The 15738-nt window shown below is 38.5% G+C and overlaps 1 protein-coding gene across 7 annotated transcripts in view; it reads right to left on the bottom strand.

Moving 5' to 3' along the window:
- Positions 1–12155, bottom strand: part of LOC130084988 (NACHT, LRR and PYD domains-containing protein 3-like) — a 64125-nt gene extending 51970 nt beyond the window's left edge. For 6 of the 7 annotated variants that reach the window (XM_056250534.1, XM_056250535.1, XM_056250530.1 and 3 more), the window contains exons 1-4: positions 12085–12155; positions 10691–11491; positions 3247–3357; positions 752–2692 (exon numbers count right to left, since the gene is read on the bottom strand). In XM_056250534.1, the coding sequence (XP_056106509.1) occupies positions 752–2692; positions 3247–3357; positions 10691–11352 (2714 nt within the window). In that variant the 5' untranslated portion in view covers positions 11353–11491; positions 12085–12155. The remainder of the gene's footprint in view (positions 1–751; positions 2693–3246; positions 3358–10690; positions 11492–12084) is intronic. The other variant, XM_056250529.1, reaches the window with a different exon arrangement.
- Between the last annotated feature and the right edge of the window lie 3583 nt (positions 12156–15738).

Genomic DNA, 15738 nt, shown 5'->3' on the forward strand with positions numbered 1-15738 from the left:
CACGTAACGTTTTCTATGCTCCTATCACGGAAACAGTACCTTAGCATTAAGGCCTGGACTAGCAGGCTCAGTTTATCCTAGTCCTGGAGTACCCACAGCACTGCACATTTTCAAATTCAACTCATCAGCTAGTTAGTAAAGACTCCAAGACCTCAAATATGTGTGTTAGATAAGATGAAAAAATTTACAGTGCTGGGATTGAAAAACACTGACCTAAATCAAGATATTTCTTTTTTGAATTCAGCCTCTCCACAACCAGATATGAGGTGGCGTGATTTTAAAAGTGTGATTTCTAAACCAGAAAAAGTCAGGTCATTTAAATAAAAACCTAAAGCCTAAAAACCAAAACTTGGGGCATTTTTATTGGGTAGAGAAAAATATTTTACTAAAAATACTTAATCCTTATCCAGTAAATCATTAACAATGGAAAGTCATGTAAAATTAATTGGTTAAAAAGACTGTAATCATCTATGAAAAATCAAAAAAAAAAAAAAAAATACTGTAATCCCTGAGAACATTCAGCTTTTAAAACTTCTGGAATTCAGAAATGCAATTACTTATATTAATTTTCATTACAAAATATATTTTTAAAATATTTTAATCAGTGGACACTTCAAATTTATGTAAATTAATGAAAATATATATTTTAAATTACCATTACAGTGCATTTATCACAGGAAATCTATCATGATGGGGGTAGTATGCTCATATTTCAATTCAGTTTATATTATATTCATATTTTCACACTCACAGAGCTTTTCTGCAGTTCCTCAGAGCAGGTAACAGTCTCCTTAGACCCTCTTTTGAAGATATGAACTTGTACTTTTTAGGGTCAAACTCATCCATCACCTCCTCTGACATCAGGATCATGTTTGCCAAAGTTGAACATTGTGCAAAAGAAAGACGTTTGTCGTTTGTTCCAGATTTGAAAAATGTCTGCATTTCTTCAACAATAGAATTATTCTTCATCTCAATCAAGCAGTGTGTCAGATTCATCCATCTTTCAGGGCTGACATTGTTTTTTTGACCTCGTTTGAGGTTGTGGATTATGTTCTTGATGCCCTTTGGGTTGTTCTCTGTGTGAATCAGCAGATCCTGTAAGAGCCTCTGATTGGACTCCAGTGAGATGCCATGAAGAAATCGAAGGAGAAGATCCAGGTGTCCATTTTTACTATTCAAAGCTTTATTCATTGCTCCCTTCAGAAACACATCCAGAGGAACATTTCCAGATTGGGTTCTGGACTTTCCTGTGAGAAACATTTTCAGAACTTCACTGTTCTTGTGCAAATAACAGAAAAACACATACAGTGCTGCAAAAAACTCCTGAAAGCTGAGATGTACAAAACTGTAAACCTTCCTGTGATAAATCACAGATTCCTCCCTAAAGATCTCAGTGCAAATCCCAGAATACACTGAGGCGTCAGTGACGTCTATGCCGCTCTCAATCAGGTCCTCCTCATAGAACATCACATTGCCCTTCATCAGCTGATTGAAAGCCAGTTCAGCAAGTTTCACAATCACTTCTCTGTTGGACTGCAGGAGTTTATCTGGATCTCTCTCTTCATACTTCTGGTTCCTCATATGAGTTTGAATGAGGAGGAAGTGTATATACATTTCAGTCAGAGTTTGAGGGATTTCTGCACTGAGATCTTGTTTCAGGATGTTTTGAAGCACAGTGGCTGAGATCCAGCAGAAGACGGGTATGTGGCACATGATGTGGAGGCTTCTTGCTTTTCTGATGTGTGAGATGATTCTGCTGGCTTGATGCTCATCACTGATTCTCTTCCTGAAATATTCCTCCTTCTGAGGGTCATTGAATCCCTGAATTTCTGTCACACGGTTGATGTATTTGGAGGGGATCTGATTGGCTGCTGCTGGTCTGGTGGTGATCCAGATGAGAGCAGAGGGAAGCAGATCTCCTTTCATGAGGTTTGACATCAACACACCCACTGATGAAGTCTCAGTCACATCAGAAACTTTCTCACTGTCTGAAAACATCAGTGTAATTCTGCTTTCATCCAGACCATCAAATATCAACACAACTGTACATTCATCATAAAGCTTTGAGTCCAGATCTTGAAGTTCAGGATGAAAGTCCAGCAGAAGTCTGTGAAGACTGTACTGATGATCTTTAATCAAGTTCAGCTCTCTAAATGGAAGAACAAAGATTAAATCTACATCCTGATTGGCTTTTCCCTCGGCCCAGTCCAGAATGAACTTCTGCACAGAGACGGTTTTTCCGATTCCAGCGATGCCTTTAGTAAGAACAGTCTTGATTTTGTCTTTCTTCTCTCTTCTCTTCTCCTCATATCCTAGTTCAGGTGAAGGATCAAAGATGTCATTGCAGTTGATTGGAGTGTCTTGGAGGGTCTTGTAACTTTTCTCGATCTGTAGCACCTCATGTTCTTCATTCACTCCTTCACTCTCTCCCTCTATGATGTACAGCTGTGTGTAAATCCTGTTCAGGAGAGTCTGATTCTCTTGTAGTTTGATTCCCTCAAATAAGCTCTCATACTTGTTCTTCATGCTGGTTTTGTGCTGGTCTTTGACTCTCTGCAGATCATCATGCACTGGCTGGTGGGAATCGAGCTGCAGGGCTGCTTCTGTGTCATGATGACTGATGTGTTTCTGACAGGAGGAGGATGTGCTGGTCTGACAGGACACATCTCTGATCTGGTCAGCTCTCCCACCACTGAAAACACATTAAGAAGAACAGAGACACAAAAACAAACAGAAAACCTTTGTGAAAATAAAGAAAATATTTAAATATATTTAATATGAAAATCATACCATATGTAGAAATAAGTGTTTGCTCTTTCAGGCAAATTTATATCTATTGTAGTGTGATATGATTACATGTAATTAATTAGCATGTAAATGGAGACTGATGACAGATGATTTATTATAAGAGCCTGCAAACTCAGTTCGTTTCTGCATTTCCTAGTTGCACATTAAAGTCCCCTTTTCCACAAGTGAAGCATTTGAAAAGTCAGAGAAGATTATGTCTAAAGAACTTGCCACTTTCCTTTAGTATAAAATCTTTGATTTTTCTATTTCTAATTGCAGATTTTATTTTATCTTGATCAGCTGATATGAATCCTGCTTTTTAAAAGTTCCTTCATATTTGCTCTCACTGTCTGGATTGAGCAGTCTTGCATCTTGACTTCCACTTGTTACTTGTTATACATGTTAAAGAGCTTTAGCCATATGAAATATGTGTTCATGTGTCTACATGATGATACTCACACAGGGTCAAAGCTCACTGCTCCATCACTGAATTGTGGGGGCTCTTGCCTCTTCATGGACACACAGTTGGATACTGGAGAAGCTGCTCTCTTTCTCTTCCTGATGTTGATACTGAGAAAAAACAAAACATAAATATTTTAAATTGTTTCTGTGCATTTTTTTTGTCTGCTCCATTAAATTAACACTGGGCAACACTACTGTAATTTATAGATCAGTACATATACGGGTACGCGTCCCCACTAGATTTCGTCATGAGTCATTTTGTACCCACCACTCTTGGAAACATTGAGGCACGGATGTACCTAATACAAATAAAACATCTCCAGTTAACTAGCAAAGCATTCATTTAGTTCGCTCTTAAATAAGAGATCTAGCGCTAAAATGTTTTGTTTTTTAACTCAAGCTGAGCGTTCGTGTCTGCTGCTATCAGTGTCGTGGATACAGTGTTCTCTGTGGCTCGCGCACAGTCTTCACTCACTCGGACGCGCACTTTAATCTATCGCCGTTGCGGAGAGACCCTCTATATATTCATTCCGGTGAAATTACAAAAATAAAATGCACACAAACGTGTCCCTGGCTGCTTGATATAGACTGTAACCACTGATGAACATGTTCAGTTTTGAGAGAAAAAAAAACTATATCGAGGGCGGATTAGAACCCGTAACCTCTGACACGCTTGGCAAGAGATCTACCACTAGACCATTTAAGAACTCAAACAAAATTTGCGGATCGATGCATGTATTTACGGGTTAAACAGGCTGCAGAGTTTGTACCCAGCACTTTTGAAAATGCACTTCCGAATGCGTCTCTGTCCCCACCACATTTCAAACCAAACTGACGCCCGTGGATCAGTATGTGTATTATGCATAGTTTTAGAGAGAAAACATGTGTTATTAATGGTAGGGTAAATGGGGCTAAAGGAGCACAAGGGTAAAAGGTGAATTTGATTTTATTCTACTCTAAACCACGAGATGGCACAAAACAACTAAACATCCATGTTTCAAGTAGGGATGGGCATGATTAATCGACGATCGATTATTGATCATTAAGAATTTCGTCGATCACATAAATTTTTTATCGATTAAACTAATGCTGGTTGCGTTGCATAGTGTGAGTGGAAAGTGAACGGAATAAGGTTCCCTGCCCACTAAAAGCAAACACTGATCACCACAATGGTGACACTTCAAATGAAACAAATATCAACATCTAAACCTCTGCTAATTCTCACTAAGATCATCTGACAGCAATAGTCAAAGTAATTATATCTAAATGAGACCATAAATGATGTAAAAAATATGTCCTCAATGGCCACATTTGAACTAGTTTTTAACCTTGTACGAAGAGGGTCCATGAAGGTCTAGATCGGACGTGCAGAACACGTCAAAAAGACGTCATAAAAACTTTCATTCTGGCTCCTCAGTGGACGTCTTTTCAACGTCCGACTTTTGTGACTAAGACGTTGAAAAGACATCTTTTGGACATCATTCTGCTTAGTGGGTGGGCTGGCCATGTTAGCGCGGAGGTACCTGTGCATCCCCGCAACGTCAGTCCCCTCAGACCGGGTGTTTTCGGCGGCTGGACTGAAGCCTTGTTTAGGTGCGAAGGTGCGCGCGGCAAAAATGACGTCATTGCGGTATTCGGTGTTTCACAGGCGAGCGCATCGAGTATAAACGCCTCGTCCGTTTGGGGAGGTGAGCGCGCAGTCTGCGGAGACTCACGCTGCAGAGCCAGGCGAAAGTATACACAAGGCTTGACGGTCACCATGTTGCGGTCGCGTCTGACCCCAGATCATGTCATCAACATGCTTATCTTTCTCAACAAAAATCAGTAGACTGGTGCAGAAGTTGAATGTGAGTTACTAGTTATTTTTTACGAGGCTTTGTTAACCTGTTAAGCTTCAAGCCCATTTTTGAAAAATCCCCAGATATGGCATTCCCAAACTGAAACAGATACAGTTCATGAACCCTTTGTACTAAAAGCACAAGTAAGATCTCATTTGAAAGCTGACACCTGGAAGTTTATTGTAAATGTAGAATTAATTATTGTCATAATGAAAAAAAATAGTTATAAATAGCTTCAAAGTTTTGTAAAGTTATTATACATTTATTTTTATGAAACATCTTCATGAAAATAAAATTGAAGTTGGCATTGTAGCAATCTAGAAATGCACTGCAGCTAAAGCCACATGTCTAACCATGTTATATTTAAAATCTGAAGATGATAAGTCTAAAACTCTGTATTTAGTTCAATGTTTTTCAAGATCATGTCATATGACTTTATTTTGATTAGACTGGTGTTTATTGTCATCTTATAAGCATCTATTCAGTCTATTGCCTCTATTGTTTTGTGATGCAAAAACGAGTCCCATTCAGTCTCAGGCTCCCCTGCACATATTCACACCTCTCCAGCCTGTTTATTGCTCTAAATATGCTTTTCTTTTGTCTGCATTATAATCACTAACGACTAGCAATTCACACTGTTTCAATCCCTCATTTATTTTATAAAAGTTCTCACTTCACAGTGAAACTGTATCAAATGCCCTTTTTGAAAAACGAAACATTTCAGTAAGCATTCTTATTTAGAAAAAAAATCATAAAAATTACATCGAAGTTAGGTAGCAGGTGCTCAGTACTAGCTAGCATGTTAGCTTAGCACACCCTCAATACACGACAATTTATGAGAATAAAACTATGTTTGTGCTCCAACTTACTTTATAGCGCAAGTCGAGTGTTTTAAATAACTTTCTGTAATCTGATTTGGCTTCAGATAAAAAAATCAGATAGAAAATATATTATTTTATTGTATTCTGCACAATTTGAAAGTCTATCTCGATTAGCATTACATTATACATATAATCTATTATTATGAAAATACCTGACATGACTCGAAGAACACAGGTAAATCAAATATCATTGCAATCATGTTTATTGTCTTCAAAACATCTTTATCTGCACTTTACAGCGATCTCGGATAGCTTTGTTTATGTGCATAGACAGTATAAGAAATGTGTCAGGACTTCCTGAATGTCACATGATTATGGCTCTTCTTCATGTGATCCATATATGGACTTTACTGTGCAACAGCGCCCCAGACTTCAGTATGAATGGATAACACAGTAAATCAGAGTAAACAGCGCTCAAAATGATTACATCGACGCATTTGGGTATAAATTCAATAAATATTATTCCTGTCTATAGAAGTCTGATGTAAACCTATGAGAATCTATCAATATTTCTCCAAATCTGCACATGTTTGAGCTAAAAGCCCTGAGGGACGTTGTTTTGTGAATCGCTGTCATGACGATCGCACGGGAGTTTTTTTCTGAATGAGAGCAGCTGACGCTCATAATTCATATTAAAGGTAACGACTCATTTTTTTATTTCATAACTCCTGACACAAATTAAGACATAACTGTCACTATAAGTTTCACAGAATACAATAGTGGTCAAATACTGAAACTTGAGTCTTATATCGTTTTAATGATGTATAGTTTGTCAAGTTAATCACATTAAATATGATAGTAACTTTGAACTATTTAAAAAAAAAACGCTTCAGAGCGCCCACGCACTGGTGACGGTTAACAGGTTAAGTAGCCTAATTTGTTAAGTAGCCTAGCCTAATTGATTGTTAGGTAGGCTAATCTCTCTCACCATCTTTCTCGACTCCGTGCCTTGGATAGTTTTGAGTTACATTTTGACAAAACCTGTCAGATCTAAGTATTATTATGTTTTTGGTTAAGTTATTGTTTAACATGATTTTTTTTTTTTTTTTTTTGGAACAAACGAGGGTCTCTGTTTAAGAACGCCAACTCGCAGCTGCAGGTTCCGTTGCTTTTGTTTCGAGCAGCGCATATCTTCAAGTTTAGCCTAACTGAACGTCCAGTTTAACTGCCACAAGTTGATCATCTTGTAATAAAGATCTCATCGAGGAAAAACACGCTGTATTTTTGTATTTTCATTGCATTTTTAATTGATAAAAACTTAAATAAATAATGAATATAAAAATATTAATGATTAATCGATAGTCGATCGTTAATTCTCCCGACGATCGACTAAGAAAATGTAATCGAATGCCCATCCCTAGTTTCAAGATGCACATGGAAATTTGGTTGATCCTTCATGCGATCGTGAAGGCAGCATGAGACTAGATCATTATCTAGTCTCATGTAAATTACATTTAGCCAAGGCTGATGATTCGAGTAGTGTAACTCGACCTAGGACGGTGACACAAAATAAAACGTTGCGCTTTTCTAAGCGTGTAAAATGGATAACTATATTGTATGGCAGAATACCATAGCAAGTGCTTGGGAGCACTTCGACTCGGCGCAGTAATATCATCACTCGTGAAAAATCCTGTCCCCCGCTCCCTCTCCTCCTCCCTCTCCCTCTCCCTCTCATTTCAACGGGAGCGGATAAATAAATGATAAATGATCTTTTTATAGTCTCACCTAACACAGATTTTTTTATTATTATTATTTAGGCCTACAATTTTAATTTGTGATAAAGTAAAAAAAAAATAATTGGTTAAATTCGTTATAACAGTGGTTTATAGAGTTCAGCCTATATGTAGCCAATGCGTACTATAGCCATCTAGTGGCTATTGATATTACTGCTTTTTTGTTCATTTCATACCAACATAAGACACCAGGTGACACCAAAGTAACCACATTTTTAGGTTTTGGCTGTCTGAACTTACTGGAATGATTTTGTTTTTTTTTTACTAAAATTAAAGAAATATTAAATATATCATAAAAATAAGCATAATTTACATCGAAAATATGGTTATTTTAGAGGAAAATAAATTTAAAAATTTTCCAAAAATACAAAAAAAAACACCATAAATTGATAGATAAAATTTTATCGAAGACAGTGATATAACATTTATTGAAAAATCTTTTTTAGATCACACCTGAGACCTCTGTGCCCAGATTTGTCCACAAAAATTAAGGGCTGTAATGTGAACATGGCTTGAGGGCTAGCACGTCTTTTTAAAGTGACTAGCAGCCTTGTCACCTGACCGGAATTATTGTGTGCTGATTCGCTAAAACGGACTTATCGGGTTGTGTTCACAAACAACAAGGGTAATTGTCGGTTTCTGCTGTAAAACATGAACTTGCGAATGCGATGCCTTGACAATGGACAATACTGGCCTTGAAGCAAAGAAGAAGAGCAGAAAAAAACAATATAGAAGTAAGAATTATAACTACAATTTGTGTGAGTCATTGATGTTCATTTGATATTTTGAGGAGCTACTTTAGAATATTTTAACTGGAACGGACCACTAGTGGGAACCTTTTCATTTTATTTACATTTAATGCAAGTTCAGTGTAAAACTTTTTGACTTTTCCTGTTGGTTGCTTTCACTTCAGCAATAAAATCCTATGTGTCTTTTATCAAAAGAGGCCAGTAGTCCAAAGCATTCATGAATTAAAACCCTTAAAGGTTTTAAATCACCAAATGGAGTTTGAATGTCACCTAGCGGCCATATTGGCTACTGCGCCTAAAACTCCCAGATATTGATAGTTTGAGACAAATTTTAAAGACAACTTGGTTGGATTTACTACTTTGACTTGCAGTTTTAGGGTGCCCAGGCACAGGCTTTATTTTAATAGAAAATAAATGTAATGCAGCACATTAAGTTCAGCAACCATTTAAGTTTGGATATGTAAGGCCATGCTTAAAAATATTCTTGTTTGCCGTAACCCGACCGACCCTGTCAAATTAGGACCGACCCAATTATTTTTTTTTTTCCCCTTTTAGTCCGACCGACTTGCCGGTTGTAAACTTGCATTAAGACCGACCGATTTTTTTTTTACTCTTCAAACAACTAATAAAAATGTAATAAAATAATATACATTTATTATAGTAAGTATTGTGAATATAAATTGCGTAGGCTACGTTCTTTCTTTTAAATAAAAACCCGTGGCGTCATCTATTATGATTATGTTTACACCATTGGTTACGCATGTCACACTATGGCCTGTGCGTTCGCTTCGTTTCATTCACTGTCAATGGTTCGCGCTCGGTGATGATGGCTGCGGCGCGGCTGCTTGTGAAATACGTCTGTATGAGCCTACATTTAGTCGCTCATTATTCGAAATTCTTAATGGTCAAATAGGGAATCGATGTTAACGGCCTTTTCTCGGAGCCCGTCCAGCTCGTCATGACATGCCCACCGCGAACGCGCGTCACACAGCAACTGCAGGCTCTGACAAACAAACACACATAAGTGTGGGAAGCCAAACACACCGAAAGGGGGACGAAACGGCGCGGTGTGTTACAGAGTTCGCGCTGCGCTGACTTGTAATCTGCGTGGCTCAATGGACCGAGACGCGCGAGCGCGACAGACTCGACAGCGCAGGAGAAGTGTTTGCTTGCGCCAGCCAATGGTCAGAGCGGCGCGAATTAATCTCACCAGCGCCGCGCTGACCAATAAAACAGCACATCCCATACCGAAATGTACTAAATTGCACAAAAGAAAATCGACCATTCCATAATATGTCAGGACTACTTAATCGGCCTATAGTTTCCTACAATGCGCCTAGCTATTTGACCACACTGATTTCCGTTAATAATAGCAGATGTTTATGGGTCAAATCTCTCACTCTCTCCCTGCAACTTTTTGTTACCTTCCTTTCCTGCCCCTAGACCAGAAAGGGGGCTTGTAACAGTATGGGTCAAATGTAAACGAATGGTGCCAAACGCGCTGTTTTATTGGTCGGCGCGGCGCTGGTGAGATTAGTCATTTTAATTTATTTGTTTCCCTCTGAAAATCCACTTTCATTGAAATCTAGTGGCTCCTTTTTTTCTTTTGATTCTGCCTATTTTTTTCCAAATGAATGCAGCTGGAATTAATGCAATAAATATGTTTTTTTTTTACAAAGATTTCAAATTGTTTGTGGTCTATAACCTGTATCAGAATGAGGTTCGCAATGGTGCGCCCGAAGGCATGGGGGTTGAAGACCCAGTCAGTGACGTCACGATATGCAAATTTGTTTAAATTCATACCGACCTAATCACCATGACCAAAATTATCCTTTTTTTTTTACATTGAATCTTGAAAAAAAAATATATAGACCTACCTACCGACCCTTTTTTTTTTTTTTTTTGCTGTTACTGCAAACCAAAATATTTTTAAGGATGGCCTAATTTTCCAGTCTATGTTCAAGAATAGGGTCGCCAGGTGAGAGACTAATGAGACTAACTAGTTATCTGGATTCCAAGTCTATCATCTATAGATATATTCAATTTGGATACATATTTTATATAGCCTTTTTACCCTTTATTTTAACAACTATTTGTGCACCCATACACACACTTGTGTTTGTGTGTGTTATTTCCAGTATTGTTGCTTTTAGGGGCAGTGAATATAATATAATATAATATAATATCTCGTCTAGGGTGCCAACAGAATCTGGACCGGCCCTGAACTTCATGATACTCACACAGGGTCAGAGGTCACAGCAGGTCCATCACTGAGACCAGGGGGATTACCCATGGAGTTGTTACTCTTCATGGACACACAGCTGAATCCTGGATATGGTCCATCACTGAGACCAGGGGGATTACCCATGGAGTTGTTACTCTTCATGGACACACAGCTGAATCCTGAAGATGGTCCATCGCTGAATTTCAGGGGCTCAAGCATGGAGTTGTTACTCTTCATGGACACACAGCTGAATCCTGAAGATGGTCCATCACTGAATTTCAGGGGCTCAAGCATGGAGTTGATACTCTTCATGGACACACAGCTGAATCCTGAAGATGGTCCATCACTGAATTTCAGGGGCTCAAGCATGGAGTTGTTACTCTTCATAGACACACAGCTGAATCCTGGAGATGGTCCATCACTGAATTTCAGGGGCTCAAGCATGGAGTTTTTACTCTTCATGGACACACAGCTGAATCCTGGAGATGCTGCTCTCTGAGTGTGAACAGACACCTCCTCCTCTCTCTCCTCACACACACTCATTTCACAGGTCCGGTTCTCCTCCTCTCTCTCCTCACACACACTCATTTCACAGGTCCGGTTCTCCTCCTCTCTCTCCTCACACACACTCGTTTTACAGGTACGGTTCTCCTCCTCTCTCTCCTCACACACACTCATTTTACAGGTACGTTCTCCTCCTCTCTCTCCTCACACACACTCGTTTTACAGGTACGGTTCTCCTCCTCTCTCTCCTCACACACACTCATTTTACAGGTATGGTTCTCCTCCTCATTTTATGAGAGACTTGTTTCCAGACCTGTTTGTGAACACAGAGGACATGCACAAAACACACTGAATTGACACATTTTAGTTAAATAGCATTTTTTTTACTTTAACTTAACCTCAACAGTTTTTCTCCAGTTACTGTAAATGTTGTTTTGTAGAGCAACATGTCGGCCACACTTTTAAACACTAGCAGCCTCGTTAAAACACTGGATTCACCTTCACTTTAATGACACTGAACTCTTGCGAGTGTTTTTCACAATCCGTTTTTCGTCTCGAATTAAGCAAATATGCGGTTATTTTTACGCGTTTATGAGATTATCCTGCGACTAGGCCTACACTTCTTTTCCCCAGTCTTACTGCGTCACTGACACATTACAATATAGATTATAAATAATGAAATAGTTTAAAGTCAACCAAAGATTTAAACATTAAACTTAAATTCTCCAGTTAAAGGGGAAAAAAGTGTAAGTTTAACCATTTTCGGCCATTGAGTGTTAGAGTAGACGTACGTGATCACGAAAGTAAATTTCCACTTTATCATGTGTTTAAGTTCGTCATGATAAGGTGTGTTTAGACGCAAATACTTTATCGATATTACAGCTATGAAAAGTTTAACGAACTTACTGTCACATGTGAAGCGATTGCTGATTTTCTGATCTCCCGAAATGGCGTCTTTACAGTCATCGGCTGCTTTCAGTTTCACTTCTTCTTCTGTTTCTGTTGTTTTATGCATGTGGTTTTATGGCGGATTGGCAAGCCAACGTAAAAGGTGCATTACCGCCACCTACTGATCTGGAGTGTGGAGTGCACATAGTTTTGGAAGATTATGCAATGAATCAATGAGGGGAAATAGCAAACAATAATAAAATAAACAACAACAACTAGATGCTATTCATTTTTCCTGTATCTTTTAGATATTTAAATAATATTTCATGGACTCTTGATTGTCTTCCCTCGTTTCCTAACAATACTTTTATTGAATTCCCATCAATTCCCATACATCCCAACTCTTGAATTAACTGCATTCTCTCCCTTACATATGCAGCACACTCAAAAATAATATGCTGCACAGTTTCTCCGCATTTGTCACAATTTCCTGTTTCATGTTTCCCTTTTTTAAAAAGACTGTAGTTTAATGCAGTGAGACCAATTATTTACCTTGAAATAATGATTTCAGTTTTCACTTTTTGGGATTAATTTGTTAATGCACAGTGAACACAAACAAAAATTAGGCTACTACAATTTAGAATTTTGGTAACAATTTATTTTGATGGTCCCTTTTGAACATTCTGTTGACTACGTAACTTTGCAACTACATGTCGTCAACTATCAGTCATTAGAGTATTAGTAGACAGTGTGCTTGATATCTGCTAACACTTTATTGTGACATTCCTCCAACAGACATTCTAATGGCTATACGTTTTCAAAGAAAAGAAAGAAAAAAAAATAGTCAAAGAGTCTCTAATTCTGTTGCGTCTTCTGTCAAAAAAAAAAAAGTTTGGTATTAGTAAACTTGCATTTGAAATGGTTTATGGTAAACCTTCATGTATGGATGTAGCCTAAAATATTGTAATACATTAATTGTAATGTAGGCTATACACTATTGTAGTGTATTCATACATTGCCCTAACACAAAACAGGAATCTTGTGAATATTCATGTGAGCTCTGCCAGGGCCGGTTCTCTGCCACGCCCTCCTCCCCTCCACCTTTCAGAATTCACGAGTTCACACTTACATCAAGTTAAATAGAGTAAAGATTATGCGTATTTGGCATGCTGTCTGGGGGAGGGCACCAGGCTCTGAATTTTGGCCAGAACCCAGAGTATTACATTGGATTGCATTGTATTTTGGATTGTGTTGTTTACATTCAATAAGAGATTATTAAAATCATAGTGAGGAGATGGGGGTGGTGGAGGGATGATGATAAACTGTCAATGAACAGAGGTAAGTCTGCAGTATATATACCTCTTATCTTGTTGATTAACTGAATGTGCTCCACCCGTGTTTAATAAGGTTTAATTATCTGAATGTGCTGCTCCCGAACTTTGTTAATAAAACATAATTTAATAAAAAAAGACTTGAAACAAATATGATTCCTACACTGTTAAAAAAAAACCGTGAAATTTACGGTTAAATACCGGCAGCTGTGGTTGCCAGTATTTTACTGTAAAAAATATGGTGGCAACCTTTTATGTTTTACGGGACTTAAATTTACGGGCAAAAAAAACACAATGTAAAGAAAACATGTGAAATTTACGGTAAGAAAACGTCAGCTTGGATGCCAGTATTTTACCGTAAAAAATATTGTAGCAACCTTACTTTGGACTTAAATTTACGGCAAAAAATAAATAAATAAACAAAACATCAGCTGTGGTTCCCAGTAATTTTCCATTACAATACAATAGCAATCTTTTAGTTTTTTACGAGACAACCCTTATGTTTCATTAGCCGACAAACATTATTATTCATTTTCACTAAAGTATTAAAATCTGCTTTATATCTTTGTAATATACTGATAACCACCATAATAATACAGGTGGTAAAAAAAGAAAACCACATTATGATTCAAACTTCACCATTAGTTTTCCACAAGCTGAGGCACACATTAATATATATAAGGTGCACAGTGTCTGTCAAGGTTCTGCCCTGGCAGCCTTGTCTGTTTTGTTGTGGTTTCATGTTTCTGTGTTTGTCTTGTGTTTGAGCACATGGCTCTGTCTTGGTCTGTGTTTGCCATGTGCTCCTCATGTCCTGCCTCCTTGTTTCTCGTTAACACGCCCCCTTGTTTAGTCCATGTCTTGCCCTCTTTTCATTAATTGTGCTCACCTGATCCTCATGTGCTCTGGTCCCTTCATATTGTGCCTCTTTCCCTCATGTCTTTGCTGGTTCGTTGTGTGTTGTGAGTATGCACATTGCAGTGTTTTCTAGTTTGTGATCTTGAAATTATCCTAGTGCTTACGCTGGTTTGTTATCATTGTTACTGTTTTGCTTAAGCTTTAGCACTTGTGCTTGGTAATCTAGTTGGAGTAGCCTGACTTCGTCATACTCATATTCTAGTCAGAATGTGAGTCTGATACTGCTTCATAGGGCTTTGATTGAGGCGTGTCTTAACCGAACCAGGAAAAAAAAAACTCTGCACTCAATTGGATAGACCTACAACCAATGAGAGCAACGCAGTAAGTCAACTACTTTATATAGTACAGTTGTCAACTCAAATGCACGCACGCTGGAAGAAGTAAAATAACGAGTGTTGCTTCTTTTACTTGGTCCTCTATGAGTGCGACAAAAGGAGAAACCACAACGACCACAGGGTTTTCATTGCGTCCCATCTTCTTAGTGACCATTGGAGCCAGCTGATAAATTAAACTTTTGCCGAATCCCGTAGGAAGGAGGGCAAACACATCTTTCCGATCGACAAATGCCTTGATTGCAGTTCTATGTTCGTCTTTTAAAATGAATGCGCTGTCGATTTCTTTTACAACGGACGCGATAGCGGGATTTCTACATCTCAGTTCTCCAGCGGCAGTCATCTGTGAGGGAAACCAGTTCAACCCAAGCGCTCTTTGATGATAACGTGATGATTACGTAACTGCAGATCATCTGTCCATCGTATAAAGCCCGCCCTGGCAATTTGATTGGCCCGACGATTTCTGAACCGATCATAATTACTCCTCAATGGAGCGAGTCCAGACCGAACTTCCCGATCAAAAAATGTTGTGGGCGGGGTTCGGGCTGGCATCCAGGCTATAGTTGGAGTTCTCTTTTTTTGTTTAGAATTATATTTTTAGTTTTCTTTAGTTCTTATTTTCCCTGTCAAGTGGAAGTTTTCTCTTTAGCTACTCCAGTTTTTTGTCTTAGTAGTTTTCATTAGTTTGCTATCTATATATTTATTTCTCTACTTTTTTTGTTTCTCTTTTCATTGATCTTATCAGTTTAGTTTTGCTTATCTTAATTGTTGCCTAATCTTGTCTTTAGTCTTGTCTTGTGTTTCTCGTCTTGTATGTTGTTCTATGTGTTTCTGTCCTGTATCCTGAGTTCCCTGGCCACTGACTCTCAACTGCCTGGCTGCCTGACTGGGACACCTATCCCCTGTGTCGAGCCTCTGGTTTTGTGAGCCTCTTCCTGGTGGCAAGACTGGAGCTACATCTGAGATCTACATCAAGCTGCATGTTCCTAGTGTTCCTGCCTGGTCTTTCCTTCAGAGCTGCCTCTATTGCACTCACGTCATCGCCATCTAGCTGACGGTCTCAGTGGTCATCCATCCTGCCTGTCGTTGTC

This window comes from Rhinichthys klamathensis, unplaced genomic scaffold (genome assembly GCF_029890125.1).
Source record: "Rhinichthys klamathensis goyatoka isolate OS25496 unplaced genomic scaffold, OSU_Roscu_1.1 h1tg000070l_1, whole genome shotgun sequence".
Taxonomy (NCBI): domain Eukaryota; kingdom Metazoa; phylum Chordata; class Actinopteri; order Cypriniformes; family Leuciscidae; genus Rhinichthys; species Rhinichthys klamathensis.